General features: G+C 49.2%; 1 protein-coding gene across 1 annotated transcript in view; it reads left to right on the forward strand.

Moving 5' to 3' along the window:
- Positions 1-11,501, forward strand: part of LOC146005629 (fucolectin-1-like) — a 62,513-nt gene extending 51,012 nt beyond the window's left edge. Inside the window, exons 3-4 of the mRNA XM_083144986.1 lie at positions 1,044-1,329; positions 10,778-11,501. Coding sequence (XP_083001112.1) covers positions 1,044-1,329; positions 10,778-10,955 — 464 coding nt within the window. The 3' untranslated portion in view covers positions 10,956-11,501. The remainder of the gene's footprint in view (positions 1-1,043; positions 1,330-10,777) is intronic.
- The last annotated feature ends 13,175 nt before the right edge of the window (positions 11,502-24,676 follow it).

Here is a 24,676-nt window from a genome sequence, read left to right on the forward strand (position 1 = left end):
TGTTAGGGAAAGCTGGAGTTTAGGTTGCTGGAGGAGAGGTCACATCCCCTAATTTCAGGCATTAGTGTCCCTCCTTCAATACCACCAATGTTGGGAGGTATGTATCATACATGCCTGCTCACCCAGATCGGCTGGGAGGTTCCCAAAAATTCCCCCGAGAAAGTAACCAGGTCCCACCACACACAGCCAGCGCTACCCCACCTACAAGTCGGTCTAGGAGGCAACTGAATTGCATCATCATATACCTGCCCCAGCTTTACAATGCCGGTAGTCTAGGGTGAAAATAATGATAGTGTAAACCATGTTGGTATTATGGCTACCATGATGCCATGAGTGCGGCATCATCCCTAGTTGCATCCCAGCGCTCCTCGGTCTCCCTATCAGAAATTAGTTGGGTATATTATATTCACCACTAGATGAGTTCTATCTTTGATAACACGTTATTTTAACATTATTAATATAGGGTATATTACATAACAATGTTACGGGGGCAGACTGATCATCTAACAATGAGCCTAATTGAGATGTGCCTGCAGCCGTAGGAAGGATGGGGGGTGGCATCTGAGCATTTTTGTGGCATGACAACGTAGGTGTGTCCGGTCTGTTTGATGAGGGGTGAGGTGGATATGTGACATCACACTCACCCAAAGGATAGGGGCCCCATGACTGCCTTTGTAGCTAGTCTGCACAGCCACGGGGCTACACTTGAAGTGCAAGTTCTTCACTGTATAGTGAAGAACTCGCACGATAGCAATGCAAATGCAAAATGATGTGTCTACATCGCTGAAAGGGACCCAGCAAGCGGTCAGTTAGGAATGGCAGTTATTGTGTCTCCCCTATTTGAATTTTGAACTGTGCTGCAGTCCCTCCTCTGGAGCCGCCACTGACTATAACTAATTTGTTTTCTCTAATGTTGTCAGCCCCACCAACATGCCCATTTCTTTGCCATTATGTGCCATCTGCTCAACATGCACCTTGTAGGCCATCACACACCCCATCTCCAGAGACCACACTTGGAAATCACTTTGCTCTTGTTTCCACAGTTCGGAATCATGCCAAATATTCAAAGGCCACTCAGAGTTCCACGTATGATGCACAAGGGTTCAAAGCGGGTCCAGAACTCGCCGTGGATGGAAATAATGACAATCTGTTCTCAAAGCGTTCCTGCTCGCACACCAAGAACGACCATAAGTCCTGGCTGAATATAGAGATGAAGGAGTCGATTCCTGTTGGAGCCATTGTTATTGTAAACAGGCAGGACTGCTGCCAAAATCGCCTCTTGGGGGTTCAGGTTTTTGTCGGTGACTCTGCAGATGGGAACAATCCATTGTAAGTGTTGTTCTGTGGCCCGTGGCTAGCTCATAGAGTATATGTGAACCTGACTCTAGGGACAAGACAATGGACATATAGGTATGACCTGTAGGCTTTCCTTACCTAGGACAGAACTTGGTGGTGTAACAGTGCATGCCTGGGCCCCATAGGTGGCAAACTCATCAGAGCCAATGAACGCCGGGATGGTCCCAGTAACTGGGGGTATGGCCAAATCAAAGATGCGTGGTCACACCTCTCCCAATACAAGATTGTTCAAAAAGACTATACAGAAAACCGCAAACAGGTTGTCCCCTCAGTCTGGGGTACTTTCCTCCACTTCTTATCTGCCCACTGCTATTGCAATCTAATCACCAGCCTAACTGTAGCTGCAGAATACTCTACTCTACTCTAAACTCAAACCCTACTATATACTATAAATGTAGCCCAAACTTTAACACTAACTTTACTCCAAATTCTAACCCGGACTCTACTCCAAACTCTACCCCAACTCTACTCCAAACTCTACTCCAATCTCTAACTCTACTCCAAACTCTACCCTTACTCTACTCCAAACTCTACCCCAACTCTACTCCAAACTATAACTCTACTCCAAACTGTACCTGTAACCCAAACTTTAACCCTACACCAAAATCTAACCCTAACCATACTTTGAACTCTAACTGTAAACCAAACTCTAACCCTAATTCTAACCCTAACCCTACTCAAAACTATAACTATAACTCTAACCCAAACTCTAACCCTACTCTGAACTATAACTATAACTCTAACCCAAACTCTAACCCTACACTGGACTATAACTCTAACCCTAATCAAAACTCTAACTGTCTCCCAGACTCTAAAGCTAATGCTAATCCTACTCCACACTCTTACCCTAACTCTACCCCAACCCCTAACTCTAATCCTAACCTCAATTATAACTCTTACCCTAACTCTACTCCAACCCCTGACTCTACTCCTAACCTCAATTATAACTCTTACCCTAACTCTACTCCAACCCCTGACTCTACTCCTAACCTCAATTAAAACTCTTACCCTAACTCTACTCCAACCCCTTACTCTAATCCTAACCTCAATTATAACTCTTACCCTAACTCTACTCCAACCCCTAACTCTACTCCTAACCTCAATTATAACTCTTACCCTAACCCTACTCCAACCCCTAACTCTACTCCTAACCTCAATTATAACTCTTACCCTAACTCTACTCCAACCCCTAACTCTAATCCTAACCTCAATTATAACTCTTACCCTAACTCTACTCTAAACCCTAACTCTACTCCAACCCCTAACTCTAATCCTAACCTCAATTATAACTCTTACCCTAACTCTACTCCAACCCCTAACTCTAATCCTAACCTCAATTATAACTCTTACCCTAACTGTACTCCAACCCCTAACTCTAATCCTAACCTCAATTATAACTCTTACCCTAACTCTACTCCAACCCCTAACTCTACTCCTAACCTCAATTATAACTCTTACCCTAACTCTACTCCAACCCCTAACTCTAATCCTAACCTCAATTATAACTCCTACCCTAACTCTACTCCAAACCCTAACTGTAATCCTAACCTCAATTATAACTCTTACCTTAACTCTACTCCAACCCCTAACTCTAATCCTAACCTCAATTATAACTCTTACCCTAACTGTACTCCAACCCCTAACTCTAATCCTAACCTCAATTATAACTCTTACCCTAACTCTACTCCAACCCCTAACTCTACTCCTAACCTCAATTATAACTCTTACCCTAACTCTACTCCAACCCCTAACTCTAATCCTAGCCTCAATTATAACTCTTACCCTAACTCTACTCCAACCCCTAACTCTAAGCCTAGCCTCAATTATAACTCTTACTCTAACCCTACTCCAAACCCTAAAGCTGTGTACACACAGTGCAATATCACTGGCAATATGGTCGCTGAGTGACCATATTGCCAGTGATTTGTTTGTGCCGCAGCGATAAATCGCAGGGGGCACGCTCCTGTGTTCAGCCTCCTAATGGTCACTGGTTCCTGCGATCAGCTGTTTCCCTCTGTAGCTCCCCCGGCAGAGTCTCGTGTTCATCAGCGACCATCTCTGGTCACTGATGAAAAGGAGACACTTAGCAAGACTGTATATTGCACCGTGTTTACACAGCTTAACTCTAACCCTAACCTGAATTATAACTCTAACCCTAACCTGAATTATAACTCCAACCCTAACCTGAATTATAACTCTAACCCTAACCTGAATTATAACTCTAACCCTAACCTGAATTATAACTCTAACCCTAACCTGAATTATAACTCTAACCCTAACCTGAATTATAACGCTAACCCTAACCTGAATTATAACTCTAACCCTAACTATACGCCAAACTCTTTCTATAACCCTAACTTCAATGATAACTTTAACCCTAACTCTACTCTAAACTCTAACCCTAACTGTAAACAAACTCTAACCCTAACTCTACATACAAACTCTAACTTTAACCCAAACTCTATCCATAACCCTCCTCCATACCCTAACCTCAATTATAACCCTAACTCTACCCCAAACTCTAACCGTAGCTCTAACCCTAACTCTTACCCCAACTCTACTGCAAACACCAACTCTAACACAAACCCTAACTCTACTCTATCTCTATTTGGCTACAAATGTGTATCATGATGTATCTTTTCGACAAAGGGCATAGCCTCAAGGGACATGCCGTACCCATGAGCCACACCCTGCATTTTATCATACAGGGGGATATCTGGGCTGTCACCAATGAACAGAGATAGCAGGCATGTGGACGACATCTAATTACCGTCTCTCACCACTCCACCTCCCCCACTCGTTGGTGGGCTGGTGGAACACTGCCAGGAAGGAGAGGTGGTATCAGCGGTAGCTACAGACCTTGTACGAGGTGGGGAACTGCTTAACCCATGTAAACATACATGTTGTGATGTATGTAACATATGAGCTGGCTGCTTCCCCCAGCTTTCTGAATCGGCAACGGTGTGTGTGTGTCAGACGCAGCACCCGGACTCAGTATAAGGCAGGCTTGTCCAAACTATGGCCCTCCAGCTGTTGAGAAACTACAAGTCCCTTCATGCCTTGCCACAGTTTTGCTATTATGGAATGCTGAAAATATGGCAAGGCATGCTGGGATGTGTAGTTTCACAACAACTGGAGGGCCATAGTTTGGACATACCTGACATAAGGCATCACACTCTTAAGCCCGCCCCTACCTCTTGTGAAACTAGCCAATGGGAGTTGGGGGCGGTGTCTTAAAAAGAGTTTAATGCTTGAGCGATGTGCGTCCAATGTCTATGTACACATGTGGCTGGTCTGATATCCCGGTGGGCCAAAGAATTTGGAACCATGGAATTAGGTGCGCCACTTTCACTGCACCTTTCTGAAGATATCACTTAGAAGAAGGCGCCTCATAGGAGTGGGAGTTTTATTGCCTGCATCAGGTAGATTTGCTCTGGGTGCAGGGCGTGCGGGAAGGGGCCCCCTGGACCCGGGGACTAATTTTTCCTGCATGCTGCACTCACTATAAATAGGCTTATGCCTTTTAATATCATATAGAAGATCAGGTGCAGAACGGGTCCTGTGAGATCACGCGCAGCCCCTCTTTAGCGGCAGAATGACTGACATGCTGCGGCGGGATGGGCATTGACCCAGACCATTCTACAAAACGGGGGAGTCACCCCCATTCTGTAGTTACACTGAGCCCAGGTCCTGCATTCAGCACAGGGGTTAGGATGGATGCTTTGAGAGCGAGATGTACTAAGCCTTGAAAAGTGATAAAATGGAGAGTGACAAACCACCAACCAATCAGCTCCTACCTGTCATTTTATAAACACAGCCTGTAACATGACAGATTGGCTGGTGGTTTATTTTCAGGCTTACTGCATTTGGCCCTGAGTTAGTTTTGGCTTACACAGCTTGGCTATGCTGACACCATAGGGACAGCTGATTGCAACAGTGATGATCCGATGCTGAGCCTGTGTGTCACCAAAACCAGGCCCTATGTCATTTATAATCTGACAAGGGATAGTAGTTATATTACTGTAGCAAATGTCATCAATTATACCTGGACATTCCACCACCAGCACTGTGCGTTCCTCATCACTGACATTCCACCACCAGCACTGTGCATTCCTCATCACTGACATTCCACCACCAGCACTGTGCGCTCCTCATCACTGACATTCCACCACCAGCACTGTGCATTCCTCATCACTGACATTCCACCACCAGCACTGTGCGCTCCTCATCACTGACATTCCACCACCAGCACTGTGCATTCCTCATCACTGACATTCCACCACCAGCACTGTGCGCTCCTCATCACTGACATTCCACCACCAGCACTGTGCATTCCTCATCACTGACATTTCACCACCAGCACTGTGCATTCCTCATCACTGACATTCCACCACCAGCACTGTGCGCTCCTCATCACTGACATTCCACCACCAGCACTGTGCGCTCCTCAGCACTGACATTCCACCACCAGCACTGTGCGTTCCTCATCACTGACATTCCACCACCAGCACTGTGCGTTCCTCATCACTGACATTCCGCCACCAGCACTGTGCGTTCCTCATCACTGACATTCCGCCACCAGCACTGTGCGTTCCTCATCACTGACATTCCACCACCAGCACTGTGCATTCCTCATCACTGACATTCCACCACCAGCACTGTGCGCTCCTCATCACTGACATTCCACCACCAGCACTGTGCACTCCTCATCACTGACATTCCACCACCAGCACTGTGCATTCCTCATCACTGACATTCCACCACCAGCACTGTGCGCTCCTCATCACTGACATTCCACCACCAGCACTGTGCACTCCTCATCACTGACATTCCACCACCAGCACTGTGCGCTCCTCATCACTGACATTCCACCACCAGCACTGTGTGTTCCTCATCACTGACATTCCACCACCAGCACTATGCGCTCCTCATCACTGACATTCCACCACCAGCACTATGCGCTCCTCATCACTGACCTTCTACCACCAGCACTGTGCGCTCCTCATCACTGACATTCCACCACCAGCACTGTGCATTCCTCATCACTGACATTCCACCACCAGCACTGTGCGCTCCTCATCACTGACATTCCACCACCAGCACTGTGCATTCCTCATCACTGACATTCCACCACCAGCACTGTGCATTCCTCATCACTGACATTCCACCACCAGCACTGTGCACTCCTCATCACTGACATTCCACCACCAGCACTGTGAGCTCCTCATCACTGACATTCCACCACCAGCACTGTGCGATCCTCATCACTGACCTTCCACCACCAGCACTGTGTGTTCCTCATCACTGACATTCCACCACCAGCACTGTGCGCTCCTCATCACTGACATTCCACCACCAGCACTGTGCGCTCCTCATCACTGACATTCCACCACCAGCACTGTGCGTTCCTCATCACTGACATTCCACCACCAGCACTGTGCGTTCCTCATCACTGACATTCCGCCACCAGCACTGTGCGTTCCTCATCACTGACATTCCGCCACCAGCACTGTGCGCTCCTCATCACTGACATTCCGCCACCAGCACTGTGCGCTCCTCATCACTGACATTCCACCACCAGCACTGTGTGTTCCTCATCCCTGACATTCCACCACCAGCACTGTGCGTTCCTCATCACTGACATTCCACCACCAGCACTGTGCGTTCCTCATCACTGACATTCCACCACCAGCACTGTGCGCTCCTCATCACTGACATTCCACCACCAGCACTGTGCGATCCTCATCACTGACATTCCACCACCAGCACTGTGCGCTCCTCATCCCTGACATTCCACCACCAGCACTGTGCGTTCCTCATCACTGACATTCCACCACCAGCACTGTGCGTTCCTCATCACTGACATTCCACCACCAGCACTGTGCGCTCCTCATCACTGACATTCCACCACCAGTACTGTGCGATCCTCATCACTGACCTTTCCTCACTGCGATCCTCATCACTGACCTTTCCTCACTGCGATCCTCATCACTGACCTTTCCTCACTGCGATCCTCATCACTGACCTTTCCCCACTGCATTCCCCATCACTGACATTCCACCACTGTGCGCTCCTCATCACTGACCTTCCACCACTACATTTCTCATCAATGACCTGCCACCACTGCATTCCTCATCAATGACCTGCCACCACTGCGTTCCTCATCAATGACCTGCCACCACTGTGCGCTCCTCATCACTGACATTCCACCACCAGCACTGTGCGCTCCTCATCACTGACCTTCCACCACTACATTCCTCATCAATGACCTGCCACCACTGTGTTCCTCATCAATGACCTGCCACCACTGCGTTCCTCATCAATGACCTGCCACCACTGCGATCCTCATCACTGACCTGCCACCACTACATTCCTCATCACTGACCTGCCACCACTACATTCCCCACCACTGACCTGCCACCACTACATTCCTCATCACTGACCTGCCACCACTACATTCCCCACCACTGACCTGCCACCACTGCATTCCCCATCACTGACCTGCCACCACTACATTCCCCATCACTGACCTGCCACCACTACATTCCTCATCACTGACCTGCCACCACTACATTCCCCATCACTGACCTGCCACCACTACATTCCCCATCACTGACCTGCCACCACTACATTCCTCATCACTGACCTGCCACCACTGCGTTCCTCAACACTGACCTGCCACCACTACATTCCCCATCACTGACCTGCCACCACTACATTCCCCATCACTGACCTGCCACCACTACATTCCTCATTACTGACCTGCCACCACTGCGTTCCCCATCACTGACCTGCCACCACTGCATTCATCATCACTGACCTGCCACCACTACATTCCCCATCACTGACCTGCCACCACTACATTCCTCATCACTGACCTGCCACCACTACATTCCCCATCACTGACCTGCCACCACTGCATTCATCATCACTGACCTGCCACCACTACATTCCCCATCACTGACCTGCCACCACTACATTCCCCATCACTGACCTGCCACCACTACATTCCTCATTACTGACCTGCCACCACTGCGTTCCCCATCACTGACCTGCCACCACTGCATTCATCATCACTGACCTGCCACCACTACATTCCCCATCACTGACCTGCCACCACTACATTCCTCATCACTGACCTGCCACCACTACATTCCCCATCACTGACCTGCCACCACTGCATTCATCATCACTGACCTGCCACCACTACATTCCCCATCAATGTCCTGCCACCACTACATTCCTCATCACTGACCTGCCACCACTACATTCCCCATCACTGACCTGCCACCATTATATTCCTCATCACTGACCTTCCACCACTACATTCCCCATCACTGACTTGCCACCACTACATTCCCCACCACTGACCTGCCACCACTACATTACCCATCACTGACCTGCCACCACTACATTCCTCATCACTGACCTGCCACCACTACATTCCCCATCACCGACCTGCCACCACTACATTCCTCATCACTGACCTTCCACCACTACATTCCCCATCACTGACCTGCCACCACTACATTCCCCATCACTGACCTGCCACCACTACATTCCCCATCACTGACCTGCCACCACTGCGTTCCTCATAACTGACCTGCCACCACTACATTCCCCATCACTGACCTGCCACCACTACATTCCTCATCACTGACCTGCCACCACTACATTCCCCATCACTGACCAGCCACCACTACATTCCCCATCAATGACCTGCCACCACTACATTCCCCATCACTGACCTGCCACCACTACATTCCCCATCACTGACCTGCCACCACTACATTCCTCATCACTGACCTGCCACCACTGCGTTCCTCAACACTGACCTGCCACCACTACATTCCCCATCACTGACCTGCCACCACTACATTCCCCATCACTGACCTGCCACCACTACATTCCTCATTACTGACCTGCCACCACTGCGTTCCTCAACACTGACCTGCCACCACTACATTCCCCATCACTGACCTGCCACCACGGCATTCCCCACCACTGACCTGCCACCACTACATTACCCATCACTGACCTGCCACCACTACATTCCTCATCACTGACCTGCCACCACTACATTCCCCATCATTGACCTGCCACCACTACATTCCTCATCACTGACCTGCCACCACTACATTCCCCATCACTGACCTGCCACCACTGCATTCATCATCACTGACCTGCCACCACTACATTCCCCATCAATGTCCTGCCACCACTACATTCCTCATCACTGACCTGCCACCACTACATTCCCCATCACTGACCTGCCACCATTATATTCCTCATCACTGACCTGCCACCACTGCATTCCCCATCACTGACTTGCCACCACTACATTCCCCACCACTGACCTGCCACCACTACATTACCCATCACTGACCTGCCACCACTACATTCCCCATCACTGACCTGCCACCACTACATTCCCCATCACCGACCTGCCACCACTACATTCCTCATCACTGACCTTCCACCACTACATTCCCCATCACTGACCTACCACCACTACATTCCCCATCACTGACCTGCCACCACTACATTCCCCATCACTGACCTGCCACCACTGCGTTCCTCATAACTGACCTGCCACCACTACATTCCCCATCACTGACCTGCCACCACTACATTCCTCATCACTGACCTGCCACCACTACATTCCCCATCACTGACCTTCCACCACTACATTCCCCATCACTGACCTGCCACCACTGCGTTCCTCATAACTGACCTGCCACCACTACATTCCCCATCACTGACCTGCCACCACTGCGTTCCTCATAACTGACCTGCCACCACTACATTCCCCATCATTGACCTGCCACCACTACATTCCTCATCACTGACCTGCCACCACTACATTCCCCATCACTGACCTGCCACCACTGCATTCATCATCACTGACCTGCCACCACTACATTCCCCATCAATGTCCTGCCACCACTACATTCCTCATCACTGACCTGCCACCACTACATTCCCCATCACTGACCTGCCACCATTATATTCCTCATCACTGACCTGCCACCACTGCATTCCCCATCACTGACTTGCCACCACTACATTCCCCACCACTGACCTGCCACCACTACATTACCCATCACTGACCTGCCACCACTACATTCCTCATCACTGACCTGCCACCACTACATTCCCCATCATTGACCTGCCACCACTACATTCCTCATCACTGACCTGCCACCACTACATTCCTCATCACTGACCTGCCACCACTACATTCCCCATCACTGACCTGCCACCACTGCATTCATCATCACTGACCTGCCACCACTACATTCCCCATCAATGTCCTGCCACCACTACATTCCCCATCACTGACCTGCCACCACTACATTCCCCATCACTGACCTGCCAACACTGCGTTCCCCATCACTGACTTTTCTTTCTTTCCTCACAGGTGCGGCGAAATCAATGATGTATCGAAACAGCACATCACAATATGCTGCAATGGAATGCTCGGCAAACATGTTACTCTGCGAGTTAAGGACCGGAAGGAGTACCTCACTCTGTGCGAAGTTGACATTTACGCGCACAGTAACGCACCTAACATGAAGCCTGAAGACATTGCTGAGTAATCTGTTTTAGGATTCATGTGTGCATCAGACCGTGTCATACGTTGTATCACACAAACACACAACATTATCACATGTATCACACAAACACACAACATTATCACATGTATTACACAAACACACAACATTAAAGTTACCGCATGAAAGTTTCGTGTCTCTGTCATTTTCTGGATTCATGTAGTCCGATCCAGCCGCCATCTTGTCCACATTTCAGCATATGTACAGGTGACTCTTCATACTTTACTATCCAAGCGGGCATAGAGGGAGAATATAATAGTATGCCCGAAGCGTGGCGAGGGGACGCGGTACACTTATACGGAGTCCATGCAAACTTAAGTCAACATAGACACCCCAGAAATGTGGAAAACCCATGTCGATCTTTTCCATGTCACCCTAATACTTGGGTCGAACTAATGATCATGTTGACCCAATGCATGTCGACATATTTCATGCGTCGACCTAGTTATTGTCGACTAATAGTGGTTGAATTAATGACGGCCAAACTGAGTACTGTCAACCCTGTGACCCCTATCCACAATGAGAGTGGAAACATGTGTTATGGTGACAGTGTCCATAGTGGAGAGGCTACTATCTACGGTGGCAGGAGGCTACTATCTATGGTGGTAGGAGGCTACTATCTATGGTGGTAGGAGGCCAGTGTCTATGGTGGCAGGAGGATACTATCTATGGTGGCAGGAGGCTACTATCTATGGTGGTAGGAGGCCAGTGTCTATGGTGGCAGGAGGATACTATCTATGGTGGCAGGAGGCTACTATCTATGGTGGTAGGAGGCCAGTGTCTATGGTGGTAGGAGGCCAGTGTCTATGGTGGCAGGAGGCTACTATCTACAGTGGTAGGAGGCCAGTGTCTATGGTGGTAGGAGGCTACTATCTACGGTGGTAGGAGGCCAGTGTCTATGGTGGTAGGAGGCCAGTGTCTATGGTGGCAGGAGGCTACTATCTACAGTGGTAGGAGGCCAGTGTCTATGGTGGTAGGAGCTACTATCTATGGCGGCAGGAAGCCAGTGTCTATGGTGGCAGGAGGCTACTATCTATGGTGGTAGGAGGCCAGTGTCTATGGTGGTAGGAGGCTACTATCTATGGTGGTAGGAGGCTACTATCTATGGTGGTAGGAGGCTACTATCTATGGTGGTAGGAGGCCAGTGTCTATGGTGGCAGGAAGCTAGTATCTATGGTGGAGAGGCCAGTGCTTATGGTCTAGGATGGAGAGGCTAGTGTCTATGGTGGAGAGGATAGTGTCTATGGTCTACGGTGGAAAGGCCAGTGTCTATGGTGGAGAGGCCAGTTTCTATGGTGGAGAGGCCAGGGTCTATGGTGGAGAGGCTAGTGTCTATGGTGGAGAGGCTAGTGTCTATGGTGGAGAGGCCAGTGTCTATGGTGAAGAGGCTAGTGTCTATGGTGGAGAGGCTAGTGCATATGGTCTAGGGTGGAGAGGCCAGTGTCTATGGTGGAGAGGCTAGTGTCTATGGTGGAGAGGCCAGTTTCTATGGTGGAGAGGCCAGCGTCTATGGTGGAGTGGCTAGTGTCTTTAGTGGAGAGGCTAGTGTCTATAGTGGAGAGGCTAGTGCATATGGTCTAGGGTGGAGAGGCTAGTGTCTATGGTGGAGAGGCTAGTGCATATGGTCTAGGGTGGAGAGGCCAGTGTCTATGATGGAGAGGCTAGTGCTTATGGTCTAGGGTGGAGAGGCTAGTGCTTATGGTCTAGGGTGGAGAGGCTAGTGTCTATGGTCTAGGGTGGAAAGGCTAGTGTCTAGGGTGGAGAGGCTAGTGCTTATGGTCTAGGGTGGAGAGGCCAGTGTCTATAATGGCAGGAGGCTAGTGTCTATGGTCTAGGGTGGGGAGGCTAGTGTCTATAATGGCAGGAGGCCAGTGTCTATGGCGGCATAAAGCTAGTGTTTATAGTTGTAGGACACCAGTGTCTATGGTGGCAGGAGGCCAGTGTCTATGGTGGCAAGAAGCTACTATCTACGGTGGCAGGAGGCCAGTGTCTATGGTGGCAGGAGGCTACTATCTACGGTAGCAGGAGGCCAGTGTCTATGGTGGCAGGAGGCCAGTGTCTATGGTGGCAGGAGACTAGTGTCTATGGTGGAGAGGATAGTGCTTATGGTGTAGGGTGGAGAGGCTAGTGTCTATGGTCTAGGGTGGAGAGGCTAGTGTCTATGGTGGCAGGAGGCCAATGTCTGTGGCATTATGAAGCCAGTGTTTATAGTGGCAGGAGGCCAGTGTCTATAGTGGCAGGAGGCTACTATCTACTGTGGCAGGAGGCCAGTGTCTATGGTGGCAGGAGGCTACTATCTACGGTAGCAGGAGGCCAGTGTTTATGGTGGCAGGAGGCCAGTGTCTATGGTGGCAGGAGACTAGTGTCTATGGTGGAGAGGATAGTGCTTATGGTGTAGGGTGGAGAGGCTAGTGTCTATGGTCTAGGGTGGAGAGGCTAGTGTCTATGGTGGCAGGAGGCCAATGTCTGTGGCATTATGAAGCCAGTGTTTATAGTGGCAGGAGGCCAGTGTCTATAGTGGCAGGAGGCTACTATCTACGGTGGCAGGAGGCCAGTGTCTATGGTGGCAGGAGGCTACTATCTATGGTGGCAGGAGGCCAGTGTCTATGATGTCAGGAGGCTAGTGTCTATGGTGGCAGGAGGCCAGTGTCTATGGTGGTAGGAGGCCAGTGTCTATGGTGTCAGGAGGCCAGTGTCTATGGTGGCAGGAAGCCAGTGTCTATGGCGGCAGGAAGCCAGTGTCTATGGTGGCAGGAGGCCAGTGACTATGGTGGCAGGTAACTAGTATCTATGGTGGCAGGAGGTTAGAGGCTAGTGTATATGGTGGCAGGAGGCTAGTGTTTATGGTGGCAGGTGGTTAGATGCTAGTAGTAGTAGTAGTAGTTATTTTCTTTATAAGGTGCCACAAAGTGTCAGCAGCGCCGTACATAGCAATGTCTGTGGCATTATGAAGCCAGTGTTTATAGTGGCAGGAGGCCAGTGTCTATGGTGGCAGGGGGCCAGTGTCTATTGTGGCAGGAGGTCAGTGTCTATGCTGGCAGGAGGCCAGTGTCCATGGTGGCAGGAGGCTACTATCTACGGTGGCAGGAGGCCAGTGTCTATGGTGGCAGGAAGCCAGTGTCTATGGCGGCAGGAAGCCAGTGTCTATGGTGGCAGGAGGCCAGTGACTATGGTGGCAGGTAACTAGTATCTATGGTGGCAGGAGGTTAGAGGCTAGTGTCTATGGTGGCAGGAGGCTATTGTTTATGGTGGCAGGAGGTTAGATGCTAGTAGTAGTAGTAGTAGTTATTTTCTTTATAAGGTGCCACAAAGTGTGAGCAGCGCCGTACATAGCAATGTCTGTGGCATTATGAAGCCAGTGTTTATAGTGGCAGGAGGCCAGTGTCTATAGTGGCAGGAAGCTACTATCTACGGTGGCAGGAGGCCAGTGTCTATAGTGGCAGGAGGCTACTATCTATGGTGGCAGGAGGCTAGTGTCTATGGTGGCAGGAGGCCAGTGTCTATGGTGGCAGGAGGCCAGTGTCTATGGTGGCAGGAGGCCAGTGTCTATGGTGGCAGGAGGCCAGTGTCTATGGTGGCAGGAGGCCAGTGTCTATTGTGGCAGGAGGTCAGTGTCTATGGTAGCAGATGCAAGTGTCTATGGTGGCAGGAGGCTAGTGTTTATGGTGGCAGGAGGTTAGTGGCTAGTGTCTATGGTGGCAGGAGACCAGTGTCTATGGTGGTAGGAGGCTAGTGTCTATGGTAGCAGATGCAAGTGTCTATGGTGGCAGGAGGCTAGTGTCTATGCTGGCAGGAGGCTAGTGTTTATGGTGGCAGGAGGTTAGTGGCTAGTGTCTATGGTGGCAGGAGACCAGTGTCTATGGTGGTAGGAGGCTAGTGTCTATGCTGGCAAGAGGCTAGTGTTTATGGTGGCAGGAGGTTAGTGGCTAGTGTCTATGGTGGCAGGAGGCTAGTGTTTATGGTGGCAGGAGGTTAGTGGCTAGTGTCTATGATGGCAGGAGACCAGTGTCTATGGTGGTAGGAGGCCAGTGTCTATGGTGGCCGGAGGCCAGTGTCTATGCTGGCAGGAGGCCAGTGTCTATGGTGGCAAGAGGCCAGTGTCTATGCTGGCAGGAGGCTACTGTCTATGGTGGCAGGAGGCTACTGTCTATGGTGGCAGGAAGCTAGTGTCTATGGTGGCAGGAGGCTAGTGTCTATGGTGGCAGGAGGCTTTGGCATATACTGACAGGAAGCCAGTGTCTATGGTGGCAGGAGACCAGTGTCTATGGTACTAGGAAGCCAGTTTCTACAGTGGTAGGAGGCTTGTGTCTACAGTGGCAGGATACTAATGTCTATGGTGGCAGGAGGATAGTGTCTATGGTGGCAGAAGGTTAGTTGTTAGTGTCTATGGTGGCAGGACACAAGTGTCTATGGTGGCAGGAGGCTAGTGTCTATGGTGGCAGAAGGCTAATTTCTATGGTGGCAGGAGGCTAGTGTCTATGGTGGCAGGAGGCTAGTGTTTATGGTGGCAGGAGGTTAGTGGCTAGTGTCTATGGTGACAGGAGACCAGTGTCTATGGTGGCAGGAGGCCAGTGTCTATGGTGGCAGGAGGCTAGTGTTTATGGAGGCAGGAGGTTAGTGGCTAGTGTCTATGGTGGCAGGAGGCTAGTGTCTATGGTGGCAGGAGGCTAGTGTCTATGAAGGCAGAAGGCTAATTTCTATAGTGGCAGGAGGCTAGTGCCTATGGTGGCAGGGGGCTAGTGTTTATGGTGGCAGGAGGTTAGTGGCTAGTGTCTATGGTGGCAGGAGACCAGTGTCTATGGTGGCAGGAGGCTACTGTCTATGGTGGTGGAAAGCTAGTGTCTATGGTGGAAGGAGGCCAGTGTCTATGGTGGCAGGAGGCTACTGTCTATGGTGGTGGGAAGCTAGTGTCTAGTTTGGCAGGAGGCTAGTATCTATGGTGGCAGGAGGCAAGTGCATATACTGGCAGGAAGCCAGTGTCTATGGTGGCAGTGGGCCACTGTCTATGCTGGTAGGAGGCTAGTGTATATGGTGGATGGAGGCCAGTGGAAACTATTGTCTATGCTGGCAGGAAGCCATTGTCTATGGTAGCAAGAAGCTAGTGTATATGGTGGCAGGAGGCTAATGTCTATGGTGGCAGGAGGCTAGTGTCTATGGTGGCAGAAGGTTAGTGGCTAGTGTCTATGGTGGCAGGACACAAGTGTCTATGGTGACAGGAAGCTAGTGTCTATGGTGGCAGAAGGCTAATTTCTATGGTGGCAGGAGGCTAGTGTCTATGGTGGCAGGAGGCTAGTGTTTATGGTGGCAGGAGGTTAGTGGCTAGTGTCTATGGTGACAGGAGACCAGTGTCTATGGTGGCAGGAGGCCAGTGTCTATGGTGGCAGGAAACTAGTGTTTATGATGGCAGGAGGCTAGTCAGTGTTTATGGTGGCAGGAGGTTAGTGGCTAGTGTCTATGGTGGCATGAGACAAGTGTCTATGGTGACAGGAGGCTAGTTTCTATGTTGGCAGAAGGCTAATTTCTATAGTGGCAGGAGGCTAGTGCCTATGGTGGCAGGAGGCTAGTGTTTATGGTGGCAGGAGGTTAGTGGCTAGTGTCTATGGTGGCAGGAGACCAGTGTCTATGGTGGCAGGAGGCTACTGTCTATGGTGGTAGGAAGCTAGTGTCTATGGTGGCAGGAGGCCAGTGTCTATGGTTGCAGGAGGCTACTGTCTATGGTGGTGGGAAGCAAGTGTCTAGTTTGGCAGGAGGCTAGTATCTATGGTGGCAGGAGGCAAGCACATATACTGGCAGGAAGCCAGTGTCTATGGTGGCAGTGGGCCAGTGTCTATGCTGGTAGGAGGCTAGTGTATATGGTGGATGGAGGCCAGTGGAAACTAGTGTCTATGCTGGCAGGAAGCCATTGTCTATGGTAGCAAGAAGCTAGTGTATATGGTGGCAGGAGGCTAGTATTTATGCTGACATAAAGCCAGTGTCTATGGTGGCAGGAGACTAGTGTCTATGGTGGCCGGAAGACAGTGTCTATGGTGGCAGGAGGCTAGTGTCGATGGTGGCAGGAAGCGAGTGCCTATGGTGGCTGTAGGCTAGTGTATATTACATAGTTACATAGTTACATAGTAGGTAAGGCTGAAAAAAGACTTGCGTCCATCTAGTTCAACCTGGTATAGATATCCATTGCTGATTTGGTAGGTTCTGATATTTTACAGACAAATTATATTTCTTATTTGTACCCATGGATGTTTTTCTCCAGTAAATGTTTGTCCAACTTTGCCTTGAACGCATTTAATGAGCCAGCCGTTACCACCTCTCTGGCAAGAGAGTTCCAGAGTTTGACTGTTCTGACCGTAAAGAAATTCTTTCTACTAGCTGAATGAAATCTTTTTTCTTCTAATCTATACTCATGCCCTCGTGTCCTAGATTCCTTTCTAGTAGAAAAGAGGGTGTGTGACAGTTCCTTATATTGGCCCTTGATATACTTGTACATGTTGAGCATGTCCCCCCTTAAACGTCTCTTTTCCAATGTAAATAATCCCAAATTGCTTAATCTCTCCCCGTAGCTTAAATTCTCCATTCCCCTAATAAGCTTTGTTGCTCGCCTTTGGATTTTTTCTAATTCTATGATATCCTTTTTATAGTGTGGGGCCCAGAACTGCACTCCGTACTCGAGGTGAGGTCTCACCAATGCTTTATACAGTGGCATAATTACCCTTGAGTCCCTAGTTCCCATTCCCCTCTTAATACATGCCAGAATTTTGTTGGCCTTTTTTTAGCTACATTACAATGGGCACTACATCCCAGTTTGCTGTCTATTTGGACTCCTAGATCCTTTTCAAGTATGGAATTACCCAGTTCCTCTCCGCTAAGGTTGTAACTTGCACACTGGTTGTGTCTCCCAAGGTGCATAACCTTACATTTATCTACATTGAACTTCATCTTCCATTTTTTTTGCCCACTCATCTAGAATTGCAAGATCATTTTGAAGCATGGTGACATCTTCTGATGATTTGATGACTTTGCTAAGTTTTGTATCGTCCGCAAAGATGGATACATTGCTGAGTAACCCTATCCCAATATCATTAATAAAAATGTTAAACAGAATGGGCCCCAAAACCGAACCCTGAGGCACTCCACTTAGTACCGGTATCGTATCTGATACGGCACCATTCACAACCACTCTTTGTTCTCTATTACACAGCCAGTTCCCTACCCATCTGCAGATATTTTCACCCAATCTCTTGTGTGGGACAGTATCAAATGCTTTAGCGAAATCTAGGAAAATCACATCTACAGCATTTCCATTATCAAGGTTTTTGCTAACCTCTTCATAGAACCCTAGTAGATTAGTTTGGCATGAACGATTTTTCGCGAAACCATGTTGGTTAGTACTGAGTAGACGGTGATGGTCTAAATATTCCTGGATACCATCCCTTAAAAATCCTATAAATACTTTACCCACAATTGATGTTAAACTAACGGGTCTGTAATTAGCGGGATCTTCCTTTTTTCCTTTTTTGAATATTGGCACTACCTCTGCTATTCTCCAATCTTTTGGTACTATACCTGACGATAGTGACTTGCTAAAGATATAATGTAGGGGGGTAGCTAGTTCATCCCTTAATTCCATTAATACCCTCGGATGAATCCCATCTGGCCCTGGTGATTTATTTGTTTCGAGTTTGCTTAGCCTCAGTACTATTTCCTTTGGCGTGAAATCCACAATGAGATCTGGCTTATTTGTCCCGTTTGTGTTAAATGTTCGTTCCACAGTCTGCTCTCCCTTAGTAAATACTGATGAGAAGAACTCATTTAACAGTTTTGCTTTTCCCTTGTCCTCAGTAACACTTTTTCCACTAGTATCAGTTAGTGGGCCTATGTTTTCCTTAATTAAACGTTTACTATTTATGTATTTAAAAAACTTCTTTGGGTTGGTTTTGCTTTCAGTGGCTATGTGCTCTTCATATAATCTTTTAGCTGCTTTGATTACCCCTTTACAAGTTTTGTTTGATTCTTTGTATTTTGCGAACGCCTCCTCATTCAAGTTATTTTTATAGAATTTAAATTCTCTGGTTTTATTGTTGATAGCTGACCTTACTTTTTTGTCCAACCATGGTGGCTTTTTTTTGTTGAATTTACCTTTAGTTACTTTAGGAATGTATTCAATAGTTAGTGAATCAAGCACCTTTTTTAGAGTATCCCACATTTCCTCTGCATTTTTTCCCTCCATAACCGTTTCCCACCCAATTCCTGTTAGGGCTTCCCTGAATAATTCAAAGTTCGATTTTCTGAAGTTTAGTATTTTTGCAGATCCTTTTTGATGTAATTTACTGAAGTTGATTTCTAGTGAAACCATATTGTGATCACTGTTCCCGAATTGTTCAATTACTTTTGTGTTTGAAACTAAGTCCAATAATGCCTCATCACGAGTTGGAGTTTCTACCGTTTGTGTAATAAACTGGTCTTTAAGTAAGCTTCTTGCTGATTATGGTGGCAGGAAGACAGTGTCTATGGTGTCAGGAAGACAGTATCTATGGTGGCAGGAGGCTAGTTTCTATGGTGGCAGGAAGCTAGTGTCTATGGTGGCAGGAGGCTAGTGTCTATTGTGGTAGAAAGACAGTTTCTATGGTGGCAGGAGACTAGTGTCTATGGTGGCAGGAAGCTAGTGTCTATGGTGGCAGGAGGCTAGTGTCTATTGTGGTAGAAAGACAGTTTCTATGGTGGCAGGAGGCTAGTGTCTATGGTGGCAGGAAGCTAGTGTCTATGGTGGCAGGAGGCTAGTGTCTATTGTGGTAGAAAGACAGTTTCTATGGTGGCAGGAGGCTAGTGCCTATGGTGGCAGGAAGCTAGTGTCTATGGTGGCAGGAGGCTAGTGTCTATTGTTGTAGAAAGACAGTTTCTATGGTGGCAGGAGGCTAGTGCATATGGTAGCAAGAGGCTAGTGCCTATGGTGACATGAGGCTAGTTTCTATGGTGGTAGTAAGCTAGTGTCTACGGTGGCAGGAAGCCAGTGTCTACGGTGGCAGGAAGCCAGTGTCTATGGTGGCAGGAGGCCAGTGTCTATGATATCAGGAGGCCAGTGTCTATGCTGGCAGGAAGCGAGTGCCTATGGTGACTGGAGGCTAGTGTATATGATGGCAGGAAGACAGTGTCTATGGTGGCAGGAGGCTAGTGTCTATGGTGGCAGGAGGCCAGTGTCTATGGTGGCAGGAAGCCAGTGTCTATGGTGGCAGAAAGCCAGTGTCTATGGTGGCAGGAGGCCAGTGTCTATGATATCAGGAGACCAGTGTCTATGCTGGCAGGAAGTGAGTGCCTATGGTGGCTGGAGGCTAGTGTATATAATGGCAGGAAGACAGTGTCTATGGTGGCAGGAGGCTAGTCTCTATGGTGGCAGGAGGCCAGTGTCTATGCTGGCAGGAAGCGAGAGCCTATGGTGGCTGGAGGCCAGTGTATATGATGGCAGGAAGACAGTGTCTATGGTGGCAGGAAGCTAGTGTCTATGGTGACGGGAGTCTAGTGTATATGGTGGTAGAAAGACAGTTTCTATGGTCGCAGGAGGCTAGTGCATATGGTAGCAAGAGGCTACTGCCTAGAGTGGTAGTAAGATAGTGTCTATGGTGGCAGGAGGCCAGTGTCTATAGTGTCAGGAGGCCAGTGTCTATGGTGGCAGGAGTCTAGTGTCTATGGTGGAGGAAAGCCAGTGTCTATGTTGGCGGGAGGCCAATGTTTATGGTGGCAGAAAGCCAGTTTCTATGGTGGCAGGAGGTTAGAGGCTAGTGTCTATGGTGGCAAGAGGTTAGTGTCTATGGTAGCAGAAGGCAAGTGTCTATGGTGGCAGGAGGCTAGTGTCTATGCTGGCAGGAGACTAGTGTTTATGGTGTCAGGAGGTTAGTGGCTAGTGTCTATGGTGGCAGGAGACCAGTGTCTATGGTGGCAGGAGGCCAGTGTCTATGCTGACAGGAGGCCAGTGTCTATGCTGGAAGGAGGCCAGTGTCTATGGTGGCAGGAAGCTTGTGTCTATGGTGGCAGGAGGCTTGTGTCTATGGTGGCAGGAGGCTTTGGCATATACTGGCAGGAAGCCAGTGACTAAGGTGGCAGGAGGCCAGTGTCTATGGGGGCAGGAGGCCAGTGTCTATGGGGGCAGGAGACCAGTATCTATGGTGGCAGGAGGCCAATGTCTATGCTGGCAGGAGGCCAGTGTCTATGGTGGCAGGAAGCTTGTGTCTATGGTGGCAGGAGGCTTGTGTCTATGGTGGCAGAAGGCTTTGGCATATACTGGCAAGAAGCCAGTGTCTATGGTGGCAGGAAGCCAGTGTCTATGGTGGCAGGAGGCCAGTGTCTATGGTGCTAGGAAGCCAATTTCTACGGTGGTAGGAGGCCAGTGTCTATGATATCAGGAGGCCAGTGTCTATGCTGGCAGGAAGCGAGTGCCTATGGTGGCTGGAGGCTAGTGTATATGATGGCAGGAAGACAGTGTCTATGGTGGCAGGAGGCCAGTGTCTATGGTGGCAGGAAGCCAGTGTCTATGGTGGCAGAAAGCCAGTGTCTATGGTGACAGGAGGCCAGTGTCTATGATATCAGGAGGCCAGTGTCTATGCTGGCAGGAAGTGAGTGCCTATGGTGGCTGGAGGCTAGTGTATATGATGGCAGGAAGACAGTGTCTATGGTGGCAGGAGGCTAGTGTCTATGGTGGCAGGAGGCCAGTGTCTTTGCTGGCAGGAAGCGAGTGCCTATGGTGGCTGGAGGCCAGTGTATATGATGGCAGGAAGACAGTGTCTATGGTGGCAGGAAGCTAGTGTGTATGGTGACGGGGATCTAGTGTATATGGTGGTAGAAAGACAGTTTCTATGGTGGCAGGAGGCTAGTGCATATGGTAGCAAGAGTCTACTGCCTATGGTGGTAGTAAGCTAGTGTCTATGGTGGCAGGAGGCCAGTGTCTATAGTGTCAGGAGGCCAGTGTCTATGGTGGCAGGAGTCTAGTGTCTATGGTGGAGGAAAGCCAGTGTCTATGTTGGCGGGAGGCCAATGTCTATGGTGGCAGAAAGCCAGTTTCTATGGTGGCAGGAGGTTAGAGGCTAGTGTCTATGGTGGCAAGAGGTTAGTGTCTATGGTAGCAGAAGGCAAGTGTCTATGGTGGCAGGAGGCTTGTGTCTATGGTGGCAGGAGGCTTTGGCATATACTGGCAGGAAGCCAGTGACTAAGGTGGCAGGAGGCCAGTGTCTATGGGGGCAGGAGGCCAGTGTCTATGGGGGCATGAGACCAGTATCTATGGTGGCAGGAGACCAGTGTCTATGCTGGCAGGAGGCCAATGTCTATGCTGGCAGGAGGCCAGTGTCTATGGTGGCAGGAAGCTTGTGTCTATGGTGGCAGGAGGCTTGTGTCTATGGTGGCAGGAGGCTTTGGCATATACTGGCAGGAAGCCAGTGTCTATGGTGGCAGGAGGCCAGTGTCTACGGTGGCAGGAAGCCAGTGTCTATGGTGGCAGAAAGCCAGTGTCTATGGTGGCAGGAGGCCAGTGTCTATGATATCAGGAGGCCAGTGGCAGCAAATGAGTGCCTATGGTGGCTGGAGGCTAGTGTATATGATGGCAGGAAGACAGTGTCTATGGTGGCAGGAGGCCAGTGTCTATGGTGCTAGGAAGCCAATTTCTATGGTGGTAGGAGGCTTGTGTCTCTGGTGGCAGGAGGTGAGTGTCTCTGGTGGCAGGAGGCTAATGTCTATGGTGGCAGGAGGATAGTGTCTATGGTGACAGGAGGTTTGTGGCTAGTGTCTATGGTGGTAGGACACAAGTGTCTATGGTGGCAGGAGGCTAGTGTCTATGGTGGCAGGATGCAAGTGTCTATGGTGTCCGGAGACTAGTTTCTATGGTGGCAGGAGGCTAATTTCTATGGTGGCAGGAGGCAAGTGTCTACAGTGGCAGGAGGCTAGTGTTAATGGTGGCAGGAGGTTAGTGGCTAGTGTCTATGGTGGCAGGAGACAAGTGTGTATGGTGACAGGAGGCTAGTGTCTATGGTGGCAGGAGGCTAGTGTCTATGGTGGCAGAAGGCTAATTTCTATGGTGGCAGGAGGCTAGTGTCTGTGGTGGCATGGGGCTAGTGTTTATGGTGGCAGGAGGTTAGTGGCTAGTGTCTATGGTGGCAGGAGACCAATGTCTATGGTGGCAGGAGGCCAGTGTCTATGCTGGCAGGAGGCCAGTGTCTATGGTGGCAGAAGGCTACTGTCTATGGTTGTGGGAAGCTAGTGTATATGGTAACAGGAGGCTAATGTCTATGGTGGTAGGAAGCCAGTGTCTGTGGCGGCAGGAAGCCAGTGTCTATGTTGCAAGAGGCTAGTGTCTATGGTGGTAGAAAGCTAGTGTCTATGGTGGTAGGTGGCTAGTGTCTATGCTGACAGAAAGCTAGTGTAAAGGGTAGTAGGAAGCCATTGTATATGGTAGCAGGAGGCTAGTATCTATGCTAGTGTCCACCCCACCCCAGTCCTTATCTGCTCCTACCTCCAATCTCTGGGCAGTATTCAATGAGAAAAATTCTCCGTTTTTTATGGCGAGTTTGTGCTTTTCTCGCATTGGACGGAGACTTTTGCTCTCAAAAAGCGAGCAACCCTATTCAACGTGCACTTCTCGCCGTCTTTCTTATGTAGGGTACACACCAGGACGACACGCTCACGATGCATATCGTGAGCGGGTCGTCAGTGTCTCGTCCGACCCGCTCACGGTGACGCGGGGGGGCACGACCCGCTCACGATGTGCACCGTGAGCGGGTCCGATCCGATGGCGACCCGCACCCGGCTGTATGGTCGTCATTGAGATCCTACCTGCAGCAGGTAGGATCTCAATAACGACCGACCGACCCGCGGGACCGCGCATCGGATCGGTATCGGTCCACACCAGGACAGAAAAGGGCCCAATCAGCACACAATCTACATCCAATTGATCGGAATTGGATCTAGATTGTGGGGATCGGGCCCTAGTCGTCCTGGTGTGTACCCAGCATAAGTGATTTTCGCCGTGTCTCTCCATGTAGCAATTCTCCATCTTTTCATGGAGAAGTGGAATATGAACTTTTACAATAAAAGTTTTTTTGTTTTAATTTTGGTGTCAAAAAAATCAGGAATTTTATTCTGAGAAGGGTCATGCTATTTTTATTCATGTGCACATGAATATATATTTTATTTTTAAAATATATATATATATATATATATATATATATATATAACAACGTTGGCCGATATTAACCACAGACCCTACTTTGCCCGCATTACATGGCAAATCCCTTATGAGTGCATACACCAAGGGGAAGAACTTAAAGGACCACTTAATGAAAAATGACATCCGATATCCACCACCTAAAAGTGGCACTATTCTGGGTACCCCCAAGTTAGGCTGCTACCGCTGCTGTGGCTGTGTTACGTGCAGCTACATGACTCAAGGGGATAGCTTTTATCATCCCTTCTCAGGGAAAAAGTATAGGATCAGACATAGAGTCACATGCACTACAAAGTTCGTCATTTATTTATTAAGTTGTCCGTGCGGCCGACACTATGTCGGCAAAACGGACAGGAGTTTTAAAGAAAGAGCTGCAGCACATCGTTCTAACATCAAGAAAGCCATCATTGCAGGACAGAGTGAGTTCCCAGTGGCTCGCCACTTTGTGGAAGCAAGACACTCACTCACCTCTTTACGATATAAAATCATTGACCATGTCCCCCCATGA

This window comes from Crinia signifera, chromosome 5, assembly GCF_055691185.1.
Source record: "Crinia signifera chromosome 5, ASM5569118v1, whole genome shotgun sequence".
NCBI lineage: Eukaryota > Metazoa > Chordata > Amphibia > Anura > Myobatrachidae > Crinia > Crinia signifera.